This window comes from Helicoverpa armigera, chromosome 12 (genome assembly GCF_030705265.1).
Source record: "Helicoverpa armigera isolate CAAS_96S chromosome 12, ASM3070526v1, whole genome shotgun sequence".
In the NCBI taxonomy this organism is placed as follows: Eukaryota; Metazoa; Arthropoda; class Insecta; order Lepidoptera; family Noctuidae; genus Helicoverpa; species Helicoverpa armigera.
The window spans coordinates 8,577,163-8,598,328 of record NC_087131.1 but is presented as its reverse complement, the minus strand read 5'-3'; the positions used below and the strand labels follow the sequence as shown (position 1 = coordinate 8,598,328).

The 21,166-nt window shown below is 34.0% G+C and overlaps 1 protein-coding gene across 7 annotated transcripts; it reads right to left on the bottom strand.

Moving 5' to 3' along the window:
- Positions 1-29: 29 nt before the first annotated feature.
- On the bottom strand, positions 30-18,003 carry LOC110384049 (guanine nucleotide-binding protein G(q) subunit alpha). Of its 7 annotated transcripts, none has more exons than XM_021345100.3 (10): positions 17,691-18,000; positions 17,017-17,223; positions 12,192-12,376; positions 11,450-11,604; positions 10,549-10,677; positions 9,020-9,055; positions 8,446-8,575; positions 7,098-7,251; positions 5,460-5,567; positions 30-2,369 (listed from the first exon to the last, which is right to left on the bottom strand). In XM_021345100.3, exons 2-10 carry the CDS (start codon positions 17,132-17,134, stop codon positions 2,287-2,289), a joined length of 1,098 nt encoding a protein of 365 aa, XP_021200775.1. In that variant the 5' UTR covers positions 17,135-17,223; positions 17,691-18,000; the 3' UTR covers positions 30-2,286. The 7 variants fall into 7 exon arrangements, with proteins under 7 accessions (XP_021200775.1, XP_049694841.1, XP_021200780.1 ...); XM_049838884.2 differs by lacking the exon at positions 17,691-18,000 and adding an exon at positions 17,294-17,506; XM_021345101.3 differs by lacking the exons at positions 30-2,369; positions 5,460-5,567 and adding exons at positions 2,883-3,039; positions 6,133-6,240 and having other exon boundaries at positions 17,691-18,002.
- Between the last annotated feature and the right edge of the window lie 3,163 nt (positions 18,004-21,166).

Below are 21,166 nucleotides of genomic sequence, written 5' to 3'. Positions count from 1 at the left end.
AATGGAAAGTATAAATAAAACGACTCGTATAGCTGAAAAAAATTATATTTTATGAGAAATTATAATTTACAATATTTCATTCAGGCATCCATCTTCAGTCGGAACTTAAGCTAAAATTCTCACAATCTCACGCAAAAGGTAAAGCAACGTTAGACTATAATATAGTTTTAGCAATATTTTGTGTAGCCCAACCGTAGAAACAAATAAGTAAGAACCACACACCAGTACACGATATTCAGTCCATTCGTAGGAAGATACGAATTGGCGGCACTTAACTCGGACGACACCAGTCGGACCGTGCGACGCTCGTCTTGTATGTAACTAATCACCAATGTATCATTTCATTGTGCTTTGTTTTGTTTTGACACTACTGCAAATAAATATAAATTCAAGCTCATGCATTGAATGTCAATGTGAACCAGTAATAGCATACGGCCGTATCTATTATAGTTAGTGTTACATTCGAACATATCAAAATGTAGTTATGTACATAGGTACGCGGAGAGAAGACGAGCATCGGTAGCTGCGAGTTAGTAGCGACTCGGTACAATTGGGAAGTATTCGTGTACAGTACATAGCAATTTGTTTACACTGAGGTGCCGTGTCGTCGACAGTATGAACAAAACCGCGTCGGTCCCGAACTAATTCACAATATTGCTGTACAAATGCACAAAAGAAATATAGTTTCTATGTACACGGCATACACAGATTGCACTTCAGTGGGTAACATCAAATAGAAATTTCCAATATTGTGCGCTAAGTTTCAACGTCACATTACTTTGAGCATCAGACAGCTGTATCTTAATTAAATCATGGAGTTTTGCTATTGACAGTGTCACTTGTGCTTAGCGGTCCATATAGAAACTTGAAGAGAAGACAAAGTAAGACACAACAACAAATAATACAAATAATTATATATCTTCAAAACGAAACTTGGTTTCTTATACATTAATAAAACTAAATAATAACACGAAGCAACACTCTTAATTAAGCATGGTACAATAAAATATTCTAAAATATGGAAAACAATTATAAAATGTAGTTATATATTTTGTGCTTCACGTTACGATAAAAAAGTATGCCAATAGCAAAACTTGGCACTGAACTGTCAGCTCAATTCACTCAGCTCATTTAGACCAAATGTACAATATATTACATACTGGTAAAAGCGTTCGTGCAAAAAACTTCGGTTTCGGTTTTTACAATCCACGTTTCGCTTTGTTTATCCGAGGGTTTCTCTAGTAAAAAAAGTTTATATCAAATGCATCAAAAATTCCTTAAACAACTAACATAGTAACTTCCTATATTTTATACTGTTTATTAATGAACCATTGTACACGGATAACGTTAGGAAGAAACCAAATACACCAGACCACAGCGTACACAAAGCCTACAGTTAACATAAAACATTTTGCGTCAAGTCAATTCGTGTAGAAAAACACCATATTTAAATATAAACAGCTTAAATATTAACATATATTCAAGTAACAAAAATTCCAATGTACAAAAGTAACGAAATATTAAATACAGTAATAAAGTTATAATCTTTCAATTTAACAGAAAATAGGGTACCGATTTATAATTACGTCTAGTGAATTTAATCGGTAGGTAGAGAGAGTGCCGGCAACGACACGCGCTGCTCTGGGTCGAGCGCGGCTTCCTCACAACTTACCACAACTAAAATAAATACGTAATAGTAACAGAAGCATCCCGATCAATACCTTAGTAGGAAGTCCTGTCTCGACCCACGAGGATGATACTAAACACGCGTTTCATTGGACTAGTTTGTTCAAATCCATCCGTCTGGACATAATAAAATGTATACTAATGTAGAAAGATATTATGGCAACAAACTTTACAAAAAAAAACCCCTAAAACAATGACTAAAAGCAGCTCATGGTAAGGCCAAGACTCACCATAACTTTTAAAATGCACAATTTAATATTCACCAATACAGACACATACATAAATTGTGAATAACTTCATCATAAAAAAACATGTCAAAAAACCTGACGCGTCGTGAAACGATCCGTACGGATCGAGAACGAATGTTGTCGGAGGGAGAGCGGCCGGCGAGAGCGCATCGCCGCACTCCCAACTCTAGTTTTCGGGTTAAATGACTTACAATCTATCCTTATTTTCTCATTAAACATTTTAAGTTGAAATTAGTTCGTCCATCCGATCTCAGTTCGCGAATTTACATACACATTCTGACGTGAAGTGATGATGTTTAAATTATGTGTTTTACACAATCACAGATTTGTGTCAGGGACTTGTTGGTTTCGCTTAGACGAGGTTGTACTCCTTAAGGTTGGATTGTAGGATTGTATCTTTGACTGCGGCGAACACGAACCGGATGTTTTCAGTGTCTGGAATTTAACACATTGAACATTTCAAAATAGCTTCAAGGTAATATTGATTATAAAATTATGTCTAAAATTATACTTATCTAACATGCAAGGATCCTCGGCGAAATCTATTATAAGAGTTTGGTTTTCAAAATTACTGCACTTTAAAAGTTTGAATATGCATATAGTTTGAATAGGCTAGAAAAGTTTTTGTGTTAATTGCTCGGGGTGGTTTACATACCATCCAGTACATATTTCAAAATAACCTTCATTTGACAATCATCCTATATAATTTTGAACTCAGTCAAACAACTTACAATTTAAGTCCATTTACCTACATATCAGTGTCTCAGTAACATTATTTTTTTTATACATGAAATAGTGGCATATTTTTTTACTTAATTACAAAATGATTCGTGTTGTGTTGTTACAAATATACCACAAACATTAAAAGCAGTTAAAAGTATAACATTTACCATGCACATCTAAAAGCAAAGATAAACTTAGGACAAATAAATAAATAAAATACGCATGTTAGTATTAAAAATATATGTTTTATTATTCGACAGATTTATTTTATATATAATTAAATTTATATCAGGTATAATTCATGCTAGATTAAATTCCTTGAGGGCCGATTGCATTATAGTATCCTTCACAGCGCAGAATACAAGCTTAATGTTTTCGGTGTCTTTAAAAATATCCAAGGCAGCATGCAAAATAAACAAAATAAATAAAAGTGTGGAAAGTATAAAGCAAATTATCATCAGAAAAAGACATGTTCAAAATTATTTAGTATGGAGAAAACATAACCGAGTATAATGAAATTTAGTATATTATGCAGGATAAACCAAACATACACAATACAAAATTGGATAATGCTGAATTTGGGACTTTACTATGTAGTCTTTTTACCCAACAGCAAAGGATTATGATTTTATCATAATAAAATTGTATTAAGGAATAATGTGCACGTACATTTACACAAACAAGTTTCGTTCACCCGCTTTAGTGGGGTTAAACAACCACTGTACTGGTGTGGTACTGGAAAATATACACAAAATATTCGATTGCAAAAAAACTACGGTTTAGACTACACCATCTACAAATTCTACATACATACACAAAAAATAAACACAAAAATATACTGTGTTTTTGCGAAATACTAAGAAAATAAAAATTGCAAAGAGTTAACAACCACATAAATATAAAATAGCTATTAGACTACAACTTACCTTAAAATCCAAGTGAAATGTTCTGATTCAGTTTTGATGGCGCCTAAAATGTTTTGTCAAGGACCACAAGGATATATTGTGTATTGCCCTATAGATAGTTCAACTCAGATTTGCGCGCGGCCCTATGTGTGCGTCGGCTTGTAAATATACAACTTTCATTCGTGTGACAGTGACGTCGTCCGAGGATGACGTGTTCTTATCGCTTTTTGTTATGGGTACAGTCGTTTACGAAAATGTCTAGTTCTTCACGGAGAAAATGTTTCAAAGGAGTCAGGTAGCGTTTCAAAAAATGAAACATTCAAAGCTTTTTATTATAACATTTTACAGTTTTTCATTATTTTCTCATACGTCTTTTCAAATTGACATTGACAGTGTCTAAGAAATAAATGACGTGAAATATCTAAGATGAATTAAATACTCCTTACATATTTTCTAGCTCGGGGTACGCGGACAATAAATAAAAGTGTGGACTAAGAATGTAAAAAAAAAACGTAATCGTGTATAATGATGTAAACAAAATGTGTGGGGAATTAAAAAAAATTATATTGCTTCGCATAATGTCGACCAAAATAAGACGGAAATAATGAAACTCATAAATGAACGTTTAAATCAAATTGATTAAGGGATGTGGGGTAATACTTGTCGACATGTACAAAAGAATAAAGAAGAATACTATAGACATTTTGACATGGAGTTAGAATTTACAATTCACCTTGGAAAGTAGCGAATCCAAAAATTCATCATTTGATTTTTCAAGTAGCGATTCAGAATCGTTATAAAAAGATTAACACTAAATTACGTTATAACTATTTTTCTTAAACACCTGTATACAACCCCGAAATAACTGTATTGTACCCGACTGTACCTCTTGTCACGCACACAAAGTCACTGTATATGTACAAGGATTACCCACACAAAAGGCCGCGCGCACGACTGAGTTGAACTTACTATACCTACATTTTATCTAAGTGCAGAAACTTTGAAACCAATACCTACGTTTAGTTGGAGATATGGTAAATGTTCTTAGTAATAATGGCTGTTACTATTACTAGAATATGTTTTATCAACCTAAAACTTGTGAAAGAAGCCCAAGGCTTCTGTACGATCACTGCATTAATACTTGATTGCAAAAGCAGCGCAAATCTTTGGAAGGAAATGTTTAAGAAAAGAAACCACATTTTGACATTTAGATAGATGCTCGAACGAGTATCTTTTGGCAAAAAATCCTCATTATTTCCCAAATTAAAGTGATGACGATAGCATATATTGATATTATTTCATTGATTGGTAACAACACCACTGTTTAACTTATTAATTTACATCGTCAAGGAAAATAATTTTTTGTTTTGTGCAACGTGGGGAAAACGATATCATTAAGTTTTTCTGGTATATTATATACCGATAAAGATCCAAGTTACAATAGTTACACTGTAAAAATACAGTTTTAATGGGTTTAAAGGGCAATATTTCACCAACATTTCAATAATTTTATATATCTCGACCAATCTGAGCATACCGTTCGTGGTGATATGAAATGGTCCCACAGTGCACCACTTTTTACGAGTTGACATAACATTTCCAATAATTTACATATAGAATCTTAAAATAAGAAGAAAAGCCAGTTAATTATTTTGTGAAAAACTTATGGCTTGGACTCGGGTAACACTTTTACTGTGGACTGAAAAAGGTTGGGCGGAGAAATTCCATTGGTGAATTAAACACTTCAACGCTCTTTAGAGTACAAAGTTTAGACGACAACTGTAAAGCCAAAGGCTTCAGCTTTCATGACAAAGAGTCCAAATATTGAAATGTTGGCGAAAAACCCCAATATCATTAAAATATAACATGTAACATGAAACTGCAAACATGTACTAACCTGTCGCGCAAGTGAAATGGGAGTAGATGATCTTCTCGGCGTCGGGGTTGAGGTCGACGAACATTCGCAGTATGAACTCGCGCGCTGTGTTGGCGTCGCGCTGCGGACCTGCGCTCGGGGGAACATAGCATATGTCTAGCAATACTACGGTAACATGTACATAGTGGGTAAAAATAGTTATCTTCATTCGTAAGTTATTGTTGGGGTTTTTGGTCAGTTTATATCTCAAAACAATTCATACAAGTAAATTGAGCACCAAAATTGAGTAATTTGTCAAGACTCAGTTGATACGTTTGGACTATTGTCCACAAGATGGAGGCCCATTTTCACTGGACAACATAAACGCATCCATTTTGAGCAAAACATCTGTTTACTTTGAAAATTGAAAGAGAAAATTCATGGTAACAGATGTTTTAAGTATACTGACGTTTACGCTGTCGGTAAACTCGGACCTGAGCGAGATGCATTAAAATTATCAGCGCTCTCATGACCTTTATTTTTGTAAACATGGACTAAACCGTCTCGTGCACCCAAAGGCCAGCCTCATTAAAGCTTGATCATTAGAATACATACTTTCAACCAACATACCTTACGAATGAAGATTATAAAGAAATCTAGCATATAAAACGCCTAGCCAACTAGCGATATACCACACAGTATAATGTTTGTCAACCTGTGGCAGTGGTGAAGTGAGAGTAACACGATCTCTCGGGATCCGGGTTCTCTTTCAAATACTTTTGCAGAATGAAATCTAAGGCCGGCGGGGCATCTTGCTTCGGACCTAGTTGTTCAATAAAGTTGTATTATAAAGTGACAGGTTACTGATCTTGGTAACAAGTCCAAACACAGTTATATACCGGCTCTATCATCAGATCAGTTAGACGGTGCTATGTATATTATTGTACTGTCATCAGAACTTACACAGCTGTAAATTTTCATGCCTTTACGGATTCCATTAGATATTTACATACAAGTTGACCTGATAAAAGCGTGATACATATACATTCAGACCACTATGCTTATTATTTTGCAAGTAGACATTTTAAGTTGCTAATCGATTTTGTTACAATAAAATGAAGAAATAATTTAGAAATTAAATGCAATTCAGATTTACAAAGAAAATATTATGTGTCTTAATAGTTTTTGGAAGTAATAAATTGAGTTCGATAAAAATCTAATCTCATATAAAAAGATAAAAGATACCGGTAGACTATCATTATATGGATTATGAATAGGTGTAATTAACAATTATATAGTCTGTGAACATTATTCAATGATATTATTTTAGCTGAATCATTGCACATTATATATTACACACGGCCGCGTTATCATTTATTGGCATGCAGGGTGTTAATTAATTATCCATGTCTCAGTTAGAGTAAGATCGACATCATACTTTCACATCTTCAAAGAAATTTCAGGTCTGACCACCTTATTAGGTACTCATTTGAATGAAATAAACATATTTGAATTTCAGTAAAGAGAAAACAATTGAGCAATCCGCCATTTTGACGCATTCATTTCTTAGGGTTTTCACGACTATTTTTGTACTTATTACCAATACTTCACCCTGTATAATCATTTAGGACCAAAAAAACCTGTCACTTTCGAAAAACTATTATAAAGCTATGTACATACCGTCGTATTCAGGGAAGTAGTCGACGAGATGAGAGTACATGATCTTCTCTTCGAGCAAATCCTTCTTGTTGAGGAACAGAATTACAGACGAATGCTGGAACCATGGATACGTGATAATCGTCTTGAACAATGCCTTCGACTCCTCCATTCGATTCTGTAAAGATATTGAACAGGAAATGTAGTTCTTACTTCGAAGACCAAGAACCTTATTATGTACCTAAGTATATAATTGTTATAGATTCCAGTTCATAATTAACCTTTCGACTTTCTAATCATATTATAAAGCTGAAATGCTGAAAGGTTTGTGTTATATGTTAAACGTTTTTTTTATTAAACGTTTGCTGGAACGCGGGATCTAAGGGAATACTGATCCGATTTGAAAAAATATTTCGAGTGTTAAGACAGCCTATTTAACGCACAAGGTTTTTTTCAGGTCTAGTATATCCGGCAATATTCTGATCACCAGCATTCATATTTGTTGGCATGTCCTATGTAGATTACAAAATTATAATTCTAGAATCTAAATATTGTAAATTGAGCTCCACAATAAAATACTGGTATAATGACGTTTTTGGGAAGACCCGTAGACTAAAATAAATGAAGCAGCTGAATTATACGTCATTGCACGTGCATTCTAAAGGACATTGAAAGTTCATCTAGCATTTATGCAGAACAAAAATCATTTTTCTATAGAGAATGGAAATTTTTGTTAGACGGGTTTTTCCTGACAGTTCAAAGGTCAATAGTCACCGGGAAAGGAAACTCATGTGTATAAATGTTAAACCTTTTAGTATATGCGTACCCTAAATAGATAATTACCATAATTTGCATGAGTTGATGAGGAAATATTTATACTGAAAACTTCAATCAGTTTTCACTGTAGTGATTCAACTGTATAATCAAATATAGTTACCGCGGCCTTGGTACATAAAGGGCTCCAGAAGAAACAATGGTGGGTCGTAGTCAGTAAAAGTCTGACGCTCATTTCCAACGTCAAAATAAAATCTCAGAAGAGCCGCCAATTATATTCACCTTGTCTTCTACCAAACTAGCGACCCAGTTGGAAGTACAAATTGTACAGACACTTAAATTTCTGGGAATACATGAATCTTCCTATCGTCCAATCCGAATGTCTGCCGATTGGATCAGTTCGAATTGACCGTGTGTGGGCGTGGATTAGCATGACGATTATGTATAATTGTCGAAAACAATATGAATCATTTTATCTACTTGAAAACCGTATCAAAATCCGTTATTAAGTTATCGCGACCTAACATACTACGGACCTAAGAGAGTATATCTACAGCTACGTTGAGAAATATTATAAACAATGTTAAGATGTACTCACCTCGTTTTCCGATTCGAACAAAATTTGATCATATTCACTAAGAGCTACTAAGAATATGATTGAGGTCACATTTTCGAAACAGTGAATCCACTTCCTTCGCTCGGATCTTTGTCCGCCGACGTCGACCATTCTGTTATAAAATGTTCAAATAAATTATTAGACATTATTCGCAATTAATAAATGTATAAGCCGGTATGAAAAAAGAAACGTTATTAAGTGCAGGATGTGTTAAAACATAGATATTATGTGGCACCTCTGCTATTCGTGGTTCAAATTAATATAGGCGAATTTGAAGCAAAATAATAATACGGGGTCATGAAAAATTTTATGCTGAATATGCTGCTTTCTGTACAATTAAAATTAAAAAACAAGAAAATACACATTTCGCAGTTCAAATTAACAATTGAAGAAATAAACACACGAATCGCGAAGGAGATTGAAATACATAAAATAAGGGTAATTAGTAGAGAATTTGAATGTTAGACAAGCAATAGTGAATAGCAAATTTCACAAATACAAAAAATATAAAAGCAGTGAATGTGAAAGAAACATAAAAGCTATGAATAGTTCTGACCTAATAAAAACTTGCATCTTCGACACGCCAAACATGCTAGAATTTAATTTTAAGATGATTTAGTGCAAGGATCTTTTGAAGAGATATCTCCACAAAATAGTATGTTGTGCAGTGTTCAATAATATTGGGTCTCAGCGGTGGGCACAGCAGTTGCATCGCTTATCAATGATGATTTTGAGCCTATATCCTAGATATCTGAATGGCAATAATGATGATTATGCCACATATTCGCTGGGGGACAAATGTTTCAGGGCATCGCTCAACATTTTAGTAGAACAATCTTACCATATAATTTATAGGAAATTTGTCACCTAGCGATATGAGGTATGAGGTTTGATGCAGTTGTAAGAATTCTGAACAAAATATTTTCATAATTATTCCCAATGTGAACTTTGGCTGGTAAGTCATTGTGTGGGTGAGAAAACCCTAATACCGGATTCATAAGCTGAGCAATACCTACTACGTTAAGTATTTCAGCATTAAAGCAACTTTGTAGTTATATCTATTACTTGTAAAGTAAATAATTCATTTGTGACTTTCTTGGAATATCCCAGACAAGCTAATTATAGAAATCATTATTGAACAACTAGTTTTGTATTATCATTCGCTAATGTTTTGCGGTCCATAAATTGTTTAATAGAGACCAAAATCATTACTGAATATTAATGTGTACTACACGTGATGTCCACGTGCACACATTGGGAGCTGGCTTTCTAAATTCATGATTCTGCAACCACCACCATATATTCGATATGACAATGAATGATAATAAATATCAGAGGCAAAATGTAAGACAATATTATACCACAAAGTGTATGCTGTACCCGACACCCAAAGACCAAGCAATAAGCCAAGCATTGTGCTCATAAGCGTTAAATATAAAACCTGATATGCAATATAGTGCATTTCAATAACAAGAACATTTTTGGACAAACATAACAAGCAAAAAGTATCAAGCAGGGCCGACCGTAGTTCATTAGTATATCAAAACCACACCTTGAGCTTTATGGGAAGAACTCTAACAAGGTTTTCTATTTACTGTAAAGGTTGCTAAGGTAAAAATGACTCATTGTTTCATAGCGTTAATACGGAATGTACATCGTACAATTCACAATTACCTACGTCAGTATTGAAAGGGAAATAGCTGTCAGGACACTACTATAGTTCTTCAATCGCACCAAACAATCCTGTGGTTTTGAACATACCTAAACACGATTCCGTCAAGATCGAAAGGGTACTCAAGGATGCCGGTGGTCGGCTGACGAGCGCGCAAGATATCCTGCTCGGTCGGGAGGTAATCGTCTTTTTCGATTCTTGCCAAATCACTTAAATAGCTGAAATGTATATCATGCAGCACTAACAGCCAGTACGCACACATGCACATATGATATCCTGTTACACACGTACACAGGCCACTTATATAATAAAGTTGCAAGAAGACATAGAAACAGTAAGAGAGACGGTATAGTCCCGTGTACCATGCACCTGTGAAGCGAGACATGCACAGCCTTTACATGTTATAGTTTTACCTAAATCGTATTTCTTCCAGGTCAAATGGGTATTCTATAATGCCCGTTGTTGGGACTCTTACACGCAGTATGTCCTGTTCGGTTGGTAAGTAATTTGGTGCCGCCACGCGGTCAATCTCCTGCAAGTAGCTATAGAAATATTTTTTTCTCAGTGTGGGTTCCAATTAACATTGTTCAATGTAGGTACTTACACCAATGCAGAAGGACTTATGGAGACAGTTACTATAATATGATTCTCGTGCTCGATTTTGATGAAATTTTATCAGACTTTACATTTCTAAAGTTCATGCCATCGCTTCATTTTGATGTAAAATAAATTACAAAACCTCATTTGTGAATTGAGTAAATAAAAACTCTTTTTGTCGGCCGACGGTAGTAAGATACCTAATTATTCTTTTTTATAGGAAGACCTGCTTTATTTATTGCCAAGAGTAACACGCGTAGCCTTGTATGATACTTACAAGAGACAAGATCTTGCCTCGTGTGGATAATGGCGAGAGGTGAACGTTCTAATACACCTAGCTTATTTTAATAATTTTATTTATATGGATTATGACATCATATTCCACATAAGAGGCAATCTTTCGTGGTTTTATTCGACATTCCCGGCTATTTAGTTTCCTGTAACTGGGATTTGCAGATATCACCATGAATCATCACGCTACAGACTTTATAGGAAATTATATTTTAGTGAGATAATTACCTACACGTGATTATTCATTGTGATGCTATTATAGGAATTGATACAATACTAATACCGTGTACCAATGCATGGGTATGGTATTCAATTACTAATCATAATGCTAGATTGTAAACATTATTCCTTATTATGGAACTAGTTGGCACATATGTCACAATAGTTATTTTATGTTGTAAGTGGAGTTTTTATAACAATACTTACTATTTGGCGGAGTCGGTAAGCTGGTATTCTCGCCTGCGATCGTAGCACTCCTGTATGCCGGCGTCGGCCCACAACGCCTTGATGGCTTCAACGTAGGGACTCTCAAATGTTGTCACACTCTCAAAGTCGATCGATGATATCAGCTCCGCCTTTTCCTGGAATTGTTTAGTTTTCACCATTATAAAATAATTTCATGTTTATATTATTTACTGTAAATACCCATACACATATGATTAGTCATCAGGACAATGGGATTATTTTATAAATGTATGCATTACTTGCTATGTTAGTTGTGGAGATTGTTGTTATTACAGCCTACATCTATGGCTTGCTAATATATTATTGGAAATAAAATTATGTAATTTCTATATTTATTCATCAAATCATGGTTAGCTAATTTTAATTGGCATCCCATTGTTTGTTGTATTTATTTTGAGCTACACTACCTACATACAAAAATATCGTCGCTGAGCTCAAAAATACATCCGCAACTTTAGCTATCAAGTTAATATTGAATTCACGTTAGAATTACAAGTCGATGATCTACTTATGAGTGAAGTTGCGTGGTGGTTATTTGTAAGTTGATATAGGCACAGGCTACTACGAATATACCTAAGTCCATAATTGCCTACATACCGAGTGACTGGTAACTCAGAAGCATTCTAACTTCGGAGTTGAAAATATAAAAATTAAATAAGTTTTTTTTTGTCCATAATAATATTTTATCAATAGTGATACTCACTGAGTTGGACGGATTTCCATATTGTATAGATAGTAGTTCCATAGCGCGTATCATACTCTGCATTGCCATGAATATATTTTGGTAGACGAGCTTGATAAATCCCCTTTTATCATCGTCGCTGTAGCCGGAGCCATGGATAATTCTCATCTGCTTGATGAACGTCGACTTGCCTGACTCGCCAGTACCTGTCATATGGAAATAAGTATATTATTTATAGACGAAGGAAGCTGGAGAGATGACCTGGCCCTTTCTTCGCCGATAGGCCACAGCACACTCGACAGAAAACAAGACTTCCTAGCCGCATCCAGCAAAATTTTATTGCAGTTTTCGTACTACGCTTTGTAATGTTAGTACATTACAGAGTGTGGTTTGATGGTCTTATTTTTGTGTAAATTCTTTTTTTTCCAATCCAGGTTCTAAAAATTCACCATTTTATCAGAGGAATGAGAAAATCCGCCTAACATCAAAATAGATTGTACTGATCGTAGTCAGAACGCCATGTTCCAAAATGAGTCATGTAGCATTTAGGTAATTGTTCAATTTAAAATTACATCAGTGGCTTCCTTGACCGTAGGTACATGCGAGGATATTACTGGTACTATTCGTATTTGACTCAGTGCTTAATTAGATTATTTTATTACGAGCCGAAGCTATCACGGTTTCTACATCGCGTGCAAGATTATGGGTGTCACATGACAGTCGCGGCTCTAGTAGGGCACAGCCGACCCCGAAAACGCTGTCCGAATTTAGTTCTAAGTATAATACTGCTGAATTTGTACAATTTGTGTATTTAGCACATGCCCAGTAGTTATATGGAGCAAAGGTTTTCCTGGTTCATACTTTTCTATAAGTACACATAGATTGATCTAAAACTATTATCTGAATGCATAAGAGGATAATGTGTATCATGTACTTTTGTATTTACATGAATCATTTGAGCAATGCAATACAATATCTTGGCATTAGGGTAAATCCTATTCTTTGCTAAAAGGTAATTCCACTGAATAAAATATCATGTAAATAATCGTCTTGTAGAAAAAAATATTGAGATTTGGTCTCCTCATTCATTTATGAATGGTTCTGATCGTGTTTTGAAACTAACTGTGATTATAACTTATGTTTTTTATGGAAGGAAATTATAGATCCATCACTTTTTACAAGATCAGAATAAGTTACATTTATTTAGTTTTTTTATTTGTTTGCCTATTCTGCCTGCCTGAATCACATCAAAGGAACTAGCTCTTGATTTGTCATGAGAACTTTAAGATTTATCAGAGCCATATTTTTACTACCTTCATAGAACCCCAAAATTTACATCCGCTGTGTAGGTCTTATTCTGCCCACAGCTTGGTCCTCTTATTTTCTGTGACTTTTTCTGCACTGTGCATTATTTTTAAATTTAAGTAAATTTAACTATGCCTGTTTTAGACTGTTTAAAGTGTTCATCAAAAATATAAACTGTAAAATGAGAATATGACTATTAATACTCTAGACTTTAGTGACATCCCTTGTCTTAGCCCTATGCCTTTCAATCAATCCTAAAGGTAGAAGTCCAAAGATTAATCTAATGTTAAATGGGGTAAAATATATGACTCACACTTTAGTTTTCCTGCATAAGAAAATGACTTAGTATGTTTTCTTTTTCATATTCATTCATACAATATTTTTTGGTCCTTTTTATTAGATACCTTTAGAAATGAATAAAAGAGGAGGTTGACTTAGTAACAGCCGCTCGAGTCTACCGAAGTTTAAGTTTGGCGCTGTCAGTCCCTTGATGGTGACTATCCAGCTAAGTCATTACTACTTCCTCTCTCTTGAAAGGCACATAGCACGTTAACAGTCTCAAGTGCCATAGAGGCAAGGCTGTGATATTATTCGAAATAATTAACATGGCCCTGCTATACAAATGCCTGAGAAAGGACAAATGTGTGTTTCAGTAAAAATCTGACACTGCTAAACGCAGCTGACCAACCAACCGGAGTGGTCATTTGATGACTTCAGAAAGAAGATAACCATACCTGCAGTTCTTTTGTGTAAAAGACTGTTTTCATTATTCACCATACTTGTAGAAGTTTTAATCAGATAGATTTTTTTTTACTTACATTTTAATTTTATATCTGCAGAATGAAGTAGGTACCTAAAGTTTTTTTCGAGACCACTACTTAATAAATATTAAATATAATGTTCTAATATTGATATTGCAATCTTATGTGAATGAAAATCAGAAAACCAGTTTATCATTTTCTGATCATCTCCTGAGCTTTGCATATTTTTTTATTATCAGACATTGTGACTCACACTTGCATTTTTTTTAAGGAATTTTAGTTACACCGTTTGTATTCTTAATAATTGTATTTATCTATTTAAATGGTAGTCAAGTGTCAGTCTTCCTGTAATAGGGGCACATAGTAAAAAAAACATAGGTAATCGAATTTTAAATCAAGTTAACCGAATTGGTCATTACCATTAAATTTTATGCATTCATACATAAATCGCAATTGCAGTTTTTATAGTAGAAAGTTTTTTCATTGATTTTTTTTACCCATAATTACTGACTGTTGATGATAATTGCTCCCTTTTTCACCGGGTATCTATTATTTTATCTTTAAAAACGTTTTTATATTTTCCAAAGGGTGGTAATCTAAATAAAGAGTTGAACAAATAATACCTACAGTCACGTGCATTTCAACAAGAGAAAAGAATTTGTGTTGAATACTATAAAATATTAAAACTGCTGTTTTTAGGAATTAAACATCCTGAGAGGTCATTTTTTTCTGGTATTTATTTCATTTATATTTATGTGAGGCGGAGAAAATAGTGAAGAAATGTTAACGGAGGCAATTTTTTAAAACTTTTTTTATCACTATTGAACCTAAAGAACTACAAACAAAAATAAGCAGAATTGGTTGCTAAGTGGTGTGTCTAAACATATTGTTCCCACGAAAGCACATTTTGAGGACAGACAGGATGCTTTGTGTAAAATTGACCTTGCACTTAGCAACATTTCAGTCTCTGAATAAATTACACTTTATTTTATTTGCTAATGCTCCAATTAATTGACATTTTGATACGAGTCAAATTAGCTATTATATCAAAATGCTATTTTGTTTTTAACCATAGAAGCAGGAATTAATTTTACTGGTTTAATGTTGACATTGTTTTTTATACTTTTGACTTAGTACATGTTTTTAACCATTTTATTTTTGCATCCCAGTTGTTTTAATTTTTGTTTTGGTTTAAGTATTATTATTGAACTTTAAAAAATACCCCAAAATACATAGGCCTTTATAACTTTCTCATCAGGTCAATTCAGGCCAAGGCACTTAAGACATATTCTATTAAGAGTTTACATCCCAATTTTTTTTATACTAGTGGTGAGATAATGTTCTTTCATATTTGTCTCATGAATAATGATTTTGGTGAAAAAATACATAATGCAGTCAAACTAGAACGAGTTTAGTATGCAATATGCTATGTTAGAAAAAAAAAACTGTAAGTACACAACATGATTCATGATGATAAGAAAATTGGAATTTTATCAAATATCTACATTCATGCTTGATATTAGAGTTATTGGTTGGTGTATCCTATTGGCATAATGAGCCCGTTGATGGAATATAATCAACCTATTTTGAATATTGACACCAATTAAAAAAAAACTATGTTTGAAATTAGAATGTTATAAATGTTGTAGGTACATGTACATTGAATGTTCACAATATTATAGCAAATAATAATTAGCATAGTTCTTGAATTTTTAATATTCATTGAAAGATTGTTATAGAGATAAATATTAAGAGATAATAATGAAAGATATATCTATCTATTTTATATTAATAAAATTGACTCTAGTCATTGTTCATAAGTTTTTAGTTAGGTAGTTATTTTTGTTATAAACGCATTAGTGTAGCTTAACACCCAGAAATATTCCTAGTAGAAAAAAAATGGTTTGAGAATGTCTTGTTTTCTTAATGCTGGATGGTAAAAATAGACAAGAATTTAGACAATGCCAATTCTGCATACTTGGTTAAAACTAGGCAATAAACACTTTGTAAAAATTTTTGGAACACAATATCTTTAATTTTAGATGTACTTATTTAGCGTTAATGGTATGAATTAAATAAAATATTATTTAAGAGCAGATTTGTGCTATAAAAGTTTAGATAGAGGAAGTTGCTAATGGAACATTAAAAGCAACAGTAGTAAATGTTTCAGACCGTTCCTGGGAGTTTTGCTGGTTGCAATAACACGGTAATCCTAGCTATTCATAAATTATTTATGTTTGTTCTACATGTAACTGAGAGTAATCTAGCTATCTACATATCTTTTTCATGACCATTTAAAGTTTACTGATAAGATACCTTCAGACAAATACACTTTGTACCCGTACAAATTAGGCTACAAATGTAAGTTAATGTATATTAGGTATACAACAAATTAACAGGAGGACAAGTGTATCTACCAAGTACAAGTGCACTTGTTACACAAAACATTGGTACTTGACAACCTAACCTTAAATAAATAGCTATTGCTCACCGACTTCACCTACTGATCAGGTGTGAACTTTGGTACAGTTCATCTGACTCACAGCTCTGTACCAATAGCATCATTATCTATTTAAAGTCATACCTCATGTACTAGAATTGACCTCATACTAATATAGGGCATCTAGGGAGTCAACTATAGAATAAAATGGTGCTGGCACAAAATTTTGCTGGATGGACTAGCCACAATAAAGACTTGACACAATGAAACTTTCAGGCCAAAAATAGGTTTTCCAGCGATTGGAAATGACAGTTATTTCCTGTTAATAATAAGCACTCACCAAGCAGCAGCAATTTGAGTTCGCGACGAGCATCTCGTTTGTCCTTTCGCAACTGCCTCTCGATTTCTTGATTTATTCGTTTTTGCTCCTTCGCCTCCTCCGACATGCAGCACTCCATGATGCCCAAGAGCGGAGTGCCGCAGTCCTTCTTCCTCTTGTGTGGAGCCTTGTCCTTCCGGCAGGCCTTTCAACCGAGGCACACCACTCCTAGAAATTACATATTATTACACTCACTGTATCACGTTAACACACCACACTAATATCACAAAACACGCACAGACGCGACGACGCGCGAACAATCATTCGAAATAAAAACGATCAAATACTAAAACCGACAATCCGGTCACTGGGTGTGGTGACTTATGATCGGTCATATACATAAACGCTTCTGTCAACTGCCGACATAAACACATCGAAATCCGTTTATATACGAGCGTGGAACCTTGCGAAGCGATCGCATAATCTTGTTAATGTAACTAGATTCAAGAAACCTATGGCTATTCCACACACGTGTTATTAATAAGATTAAAACTGTGAGCAAACAGTGAATTGATGATACCTAGGTAATCTACTGATAACTAGAACGGCCTATGTCTAGGTTACGATGTGATTTCCCAGAGCTTATTGGGTGAGTATTAACATCCTGTAAATGCACTTTTCCACTTATTACGTACCCGAGAGTATATCCATAGGGCAAGATCGAGTATTCCACTTCAAATTATTGCACTAACCACGATTAATCACTCAAGTCATACAACGTCTGCCTCTCAATATGGCGCTCGGAGATTTTTGGGCGATGGGTGTTCTGCGCGTGCGTTGTTCGTTTATTAGCAAATAAAAAATAATAGACTAAAATTGGATTGAAAGTTGCTAAAATTTGTTAAGTTATCAATTTTGATCAAGTTTCAATAAATTTTATATCTTGAAAATGAATATCAATCTAATTTTCATATTCGTCAAACTGGTTGACAGATTCTGTCAACTCAATTGTCACCTAATTTATTTCCTCGAGTGACTAATGTTTTAAAACATTATTTTACTCTATTTTGTTTAGTTATTAATTTATTTGTTAATTTCAATTTATTTTATTTGCATAGAATTTTATTACTTAAGCTGAAGGCCATAGCCTTGGGCATATAAAAAAAATATATTTTGTCTGTGATTGTGCCCATAGAGCTTTGAAACGTGATGTCGGGCTTTTTAATAATGTTGCCATTGCAATATGTCGATGTGCAACCATTTTTATGATTCTTGAATCTAAGCAATTTTTGTTGGTTTCACGTTAAGCAATGAGCATGTAACGAAATGGGATATAATATTAATGTCATGAAACAAGTTTCGTAAGTATTTTAATCTATTTTTGGCTTAACCAGATTTAGTTAGTAGATATTTTTAAATAATTACATTTAAATGATTGAATCAATAAAACCTTCACGGGCAGCATTATAATATGCAAAGTTATAATCGTATGAAAGTTTTTGAGATGTCAATGAGCAATCAAGTTTTATACAACTAAGTTTATAACTTGAACAAGCAATCTTGCTACTTCATAATATTGAATAATACACAAAAAGGCTGACATGGCAACACTGTGTGACTAGCGTGGAGGCATGTCAAGGCCTTTTTGAATCGATTTGTACTAGCAGTGTATCGATATTGATTCCAAAAATAAAATTTTGTAGTATTTTGTTTTTAATTCACTTTTTTAACCATTGGGGTTAACCAAGGGTTGTACGTAGGCATATTTAAGCTATGTATAAATTAATAAATGTATTGTGTGACCTTACCTGCCCCTTTGATGCCCAGGGAGAATTGAAAAATATATAGGTATGAGATAAAGTAGGTACCTACCTAGTGATGTTACTTTGGTCTATATACCCATAATCCGTTATTCTTTTATCTGGATTATATTATTATTTGTGGCCCCAGTTAAGCAAACAGCACGATTTCTAGTAATGATGCACGGAGAAGCCTTACAAACTAACGTAATACTCGGCTACCACACAATGTCGTGAGCTTGTCCTAGACATAGAGATTAACCTTGGAAACTAGGCTTGGTAACTAGGTTCATATAGTTAAGCATATGTGTAAAACGGTGTAGGGTAGTCATAGTTGTTACCTACCTATTCTCATTGTTTTGTCGTGTATGGATAACGAGTTCCTCCGTGGTTCGGAAAGGCCCGATAAATTGGTAGGTCGGAAACCAAAAAGTCTGACAACCTGTTTCAAGGGGTATCAGGTGGCTCAAGTTAGTGGGTTGAGAAGGCTAGATAGAAAGGCGCTACATGTTAAAACACTATCACTCAACTGCATGCAGTTAGTTTGGACGCCTACCCCAACATTTGGGAAAAGACTAGGGCAGAGTTTAGGGCCAAAGCAGTGCCCCAGCTTAAATGTGCTAAAAAAAATGAAACACACAACCTTTCTTTTCTGAAAGCAATTTGTAGTAGGATTTTTGAACCCAAATAACCTGAGTTTGGATTATGTATATCACCATGTTGTGATTCTGGAAAGGTATGTCTTGTTATGTAGACGCTCGTAGAGGTTGCTTTCTTTTCATAAAGATCTTATAACGATTTGGTCGTGAGAGTCATATATTATGGTCTTGCCTATATTCTATCACTCTTATTGTGGCCTATTTTATGATCCCTACCCCATTTTTCGACGGTTTTTCCGAATGTTTCTTTCAGAAGTTTTTTGTTTACATTGGTTGTTATAATACTATTATCTCCGTCTTAGTGCGGGCTTAACCGCCTAGTTGAATTTAATAGAAGCAATGCGGCATAACAACCATTGGTTGCCTGTAAAATAGTAGAGTAGTAGATACTACTTTTTGCCACGAAATCAGAAGGTTATGAAGTGGAAGTGAATGCAAAAACGTGACCGTTTTTCCCAAAACATTATGAATCCGTTGTTTAATCTCATGTACCTACATTATTAGTTTGCAGGTGTTATAAAATATCGCTTTAATAAAAAATACTTAATTTCCCGCAGGGTTTTCCAGAATCTACATATCAGGTAGGTTCATGCAAATTGAACTTGTTTCGGTTGGGTAAAACCCCCTTTAAAAAGGTTAATAGCAATCGAAAAATATACTAGAAGGATTGATTTGAAAAATATACAAATTGCAACAGTTTTTTATTTACTCAATTTTACATGAAAAAAGACAACAAAAAGCCTGGGGAACCAGTGACGCTTAGGACTGCTAGAGTGAACAGTAGGTAGGAGTTATATCCAAAGAGATTTAACCTCCTGTATTTCGTAAATATATGACAATAGAGAATCAATTGTGTCTCGCGTATACCTATCTGCATACAACTTACGGGTTAAGCCACATCACATGTAGGATATATTATTTACAATCTTTTATTTTATATATTAAAGCATAGAACAAGGAAATACCACTGCCCAATTTCAGTTTCATTAAATATGTTTCGATTATCGCATGAATATTCTTTATTTCTTCGAGTCAAACCTGAGGGGTGATTTATTTTCTAGATTTAATATGTGTTCTAGAAATTGAGAGATCAGTAGGTATTAAGCTAAGTAATATTTTTGTTCGACTAGACAAAGAGTAGGTAGACCATATTTTCAGTTATTGAGGAAGGATAAATAACTTTACAACACAATGATGTAAACAAAATTATTTATTTAAATTAGGGAATAAAATATAATATAACATATAGATATGTCGATTATTTAGGCAGATTATGTTTTTATATCACATTTGGTATCTAGGTAGGTAATCTTTTCAAAAACTAATTTTAGGCATTTTGACTAAAGTCTGAAAATAGAAGGCCCAGTTTTATTTTTTATCAGATCTTTTACATAATTTGACGTATTACTATTATACACCAAAGACGCGTAGAACTACCTATAAAAACATAAAGTTAAACCTTTTAACATAAAGCTATATTAGGATAAATACTCTTAAATTAATTAGGTCAACAGTAATACTTTTGTTAAGGCGCAGAATCATTCTGATCTAAGACGACAACTGTACAAAACTCAACTTGTATAGTTAAAAATATATGTACACTTTGTGAGTCAGTGAGACTAACCAGCTACCGTTATAGTACCATCCTAAATCGAGACAGAACTGAAGTATAAATCCATAACCTTCAGCGAGAAACTTACATACGTTTTATTT

Bases quoted from the DNA above. Each gene is read 5' to 3' on its own strand.
- LOC110384049 (XM_021345101.3), bottom strand. From the start codon at position 17,134: ATGGAGTGCTGCATGTCGGAGGAGGCGAAGGAGCAAAAACGAATAAAT. The intron at 10,678-11,449 runs GTAAGTATTGTT...ATATTTCTATAG, and splicing joins CTTACCGACTCCGCCAAATA to CTACTTGCAGGAGATTGACC. The intron at 7,252-8,445 runs GTGAGTACATCT...ATATCTTTACAG, and splicing joins TGTTCGAATCGGAAAACGAG to AATCGAATGGAGGAGTCGAA.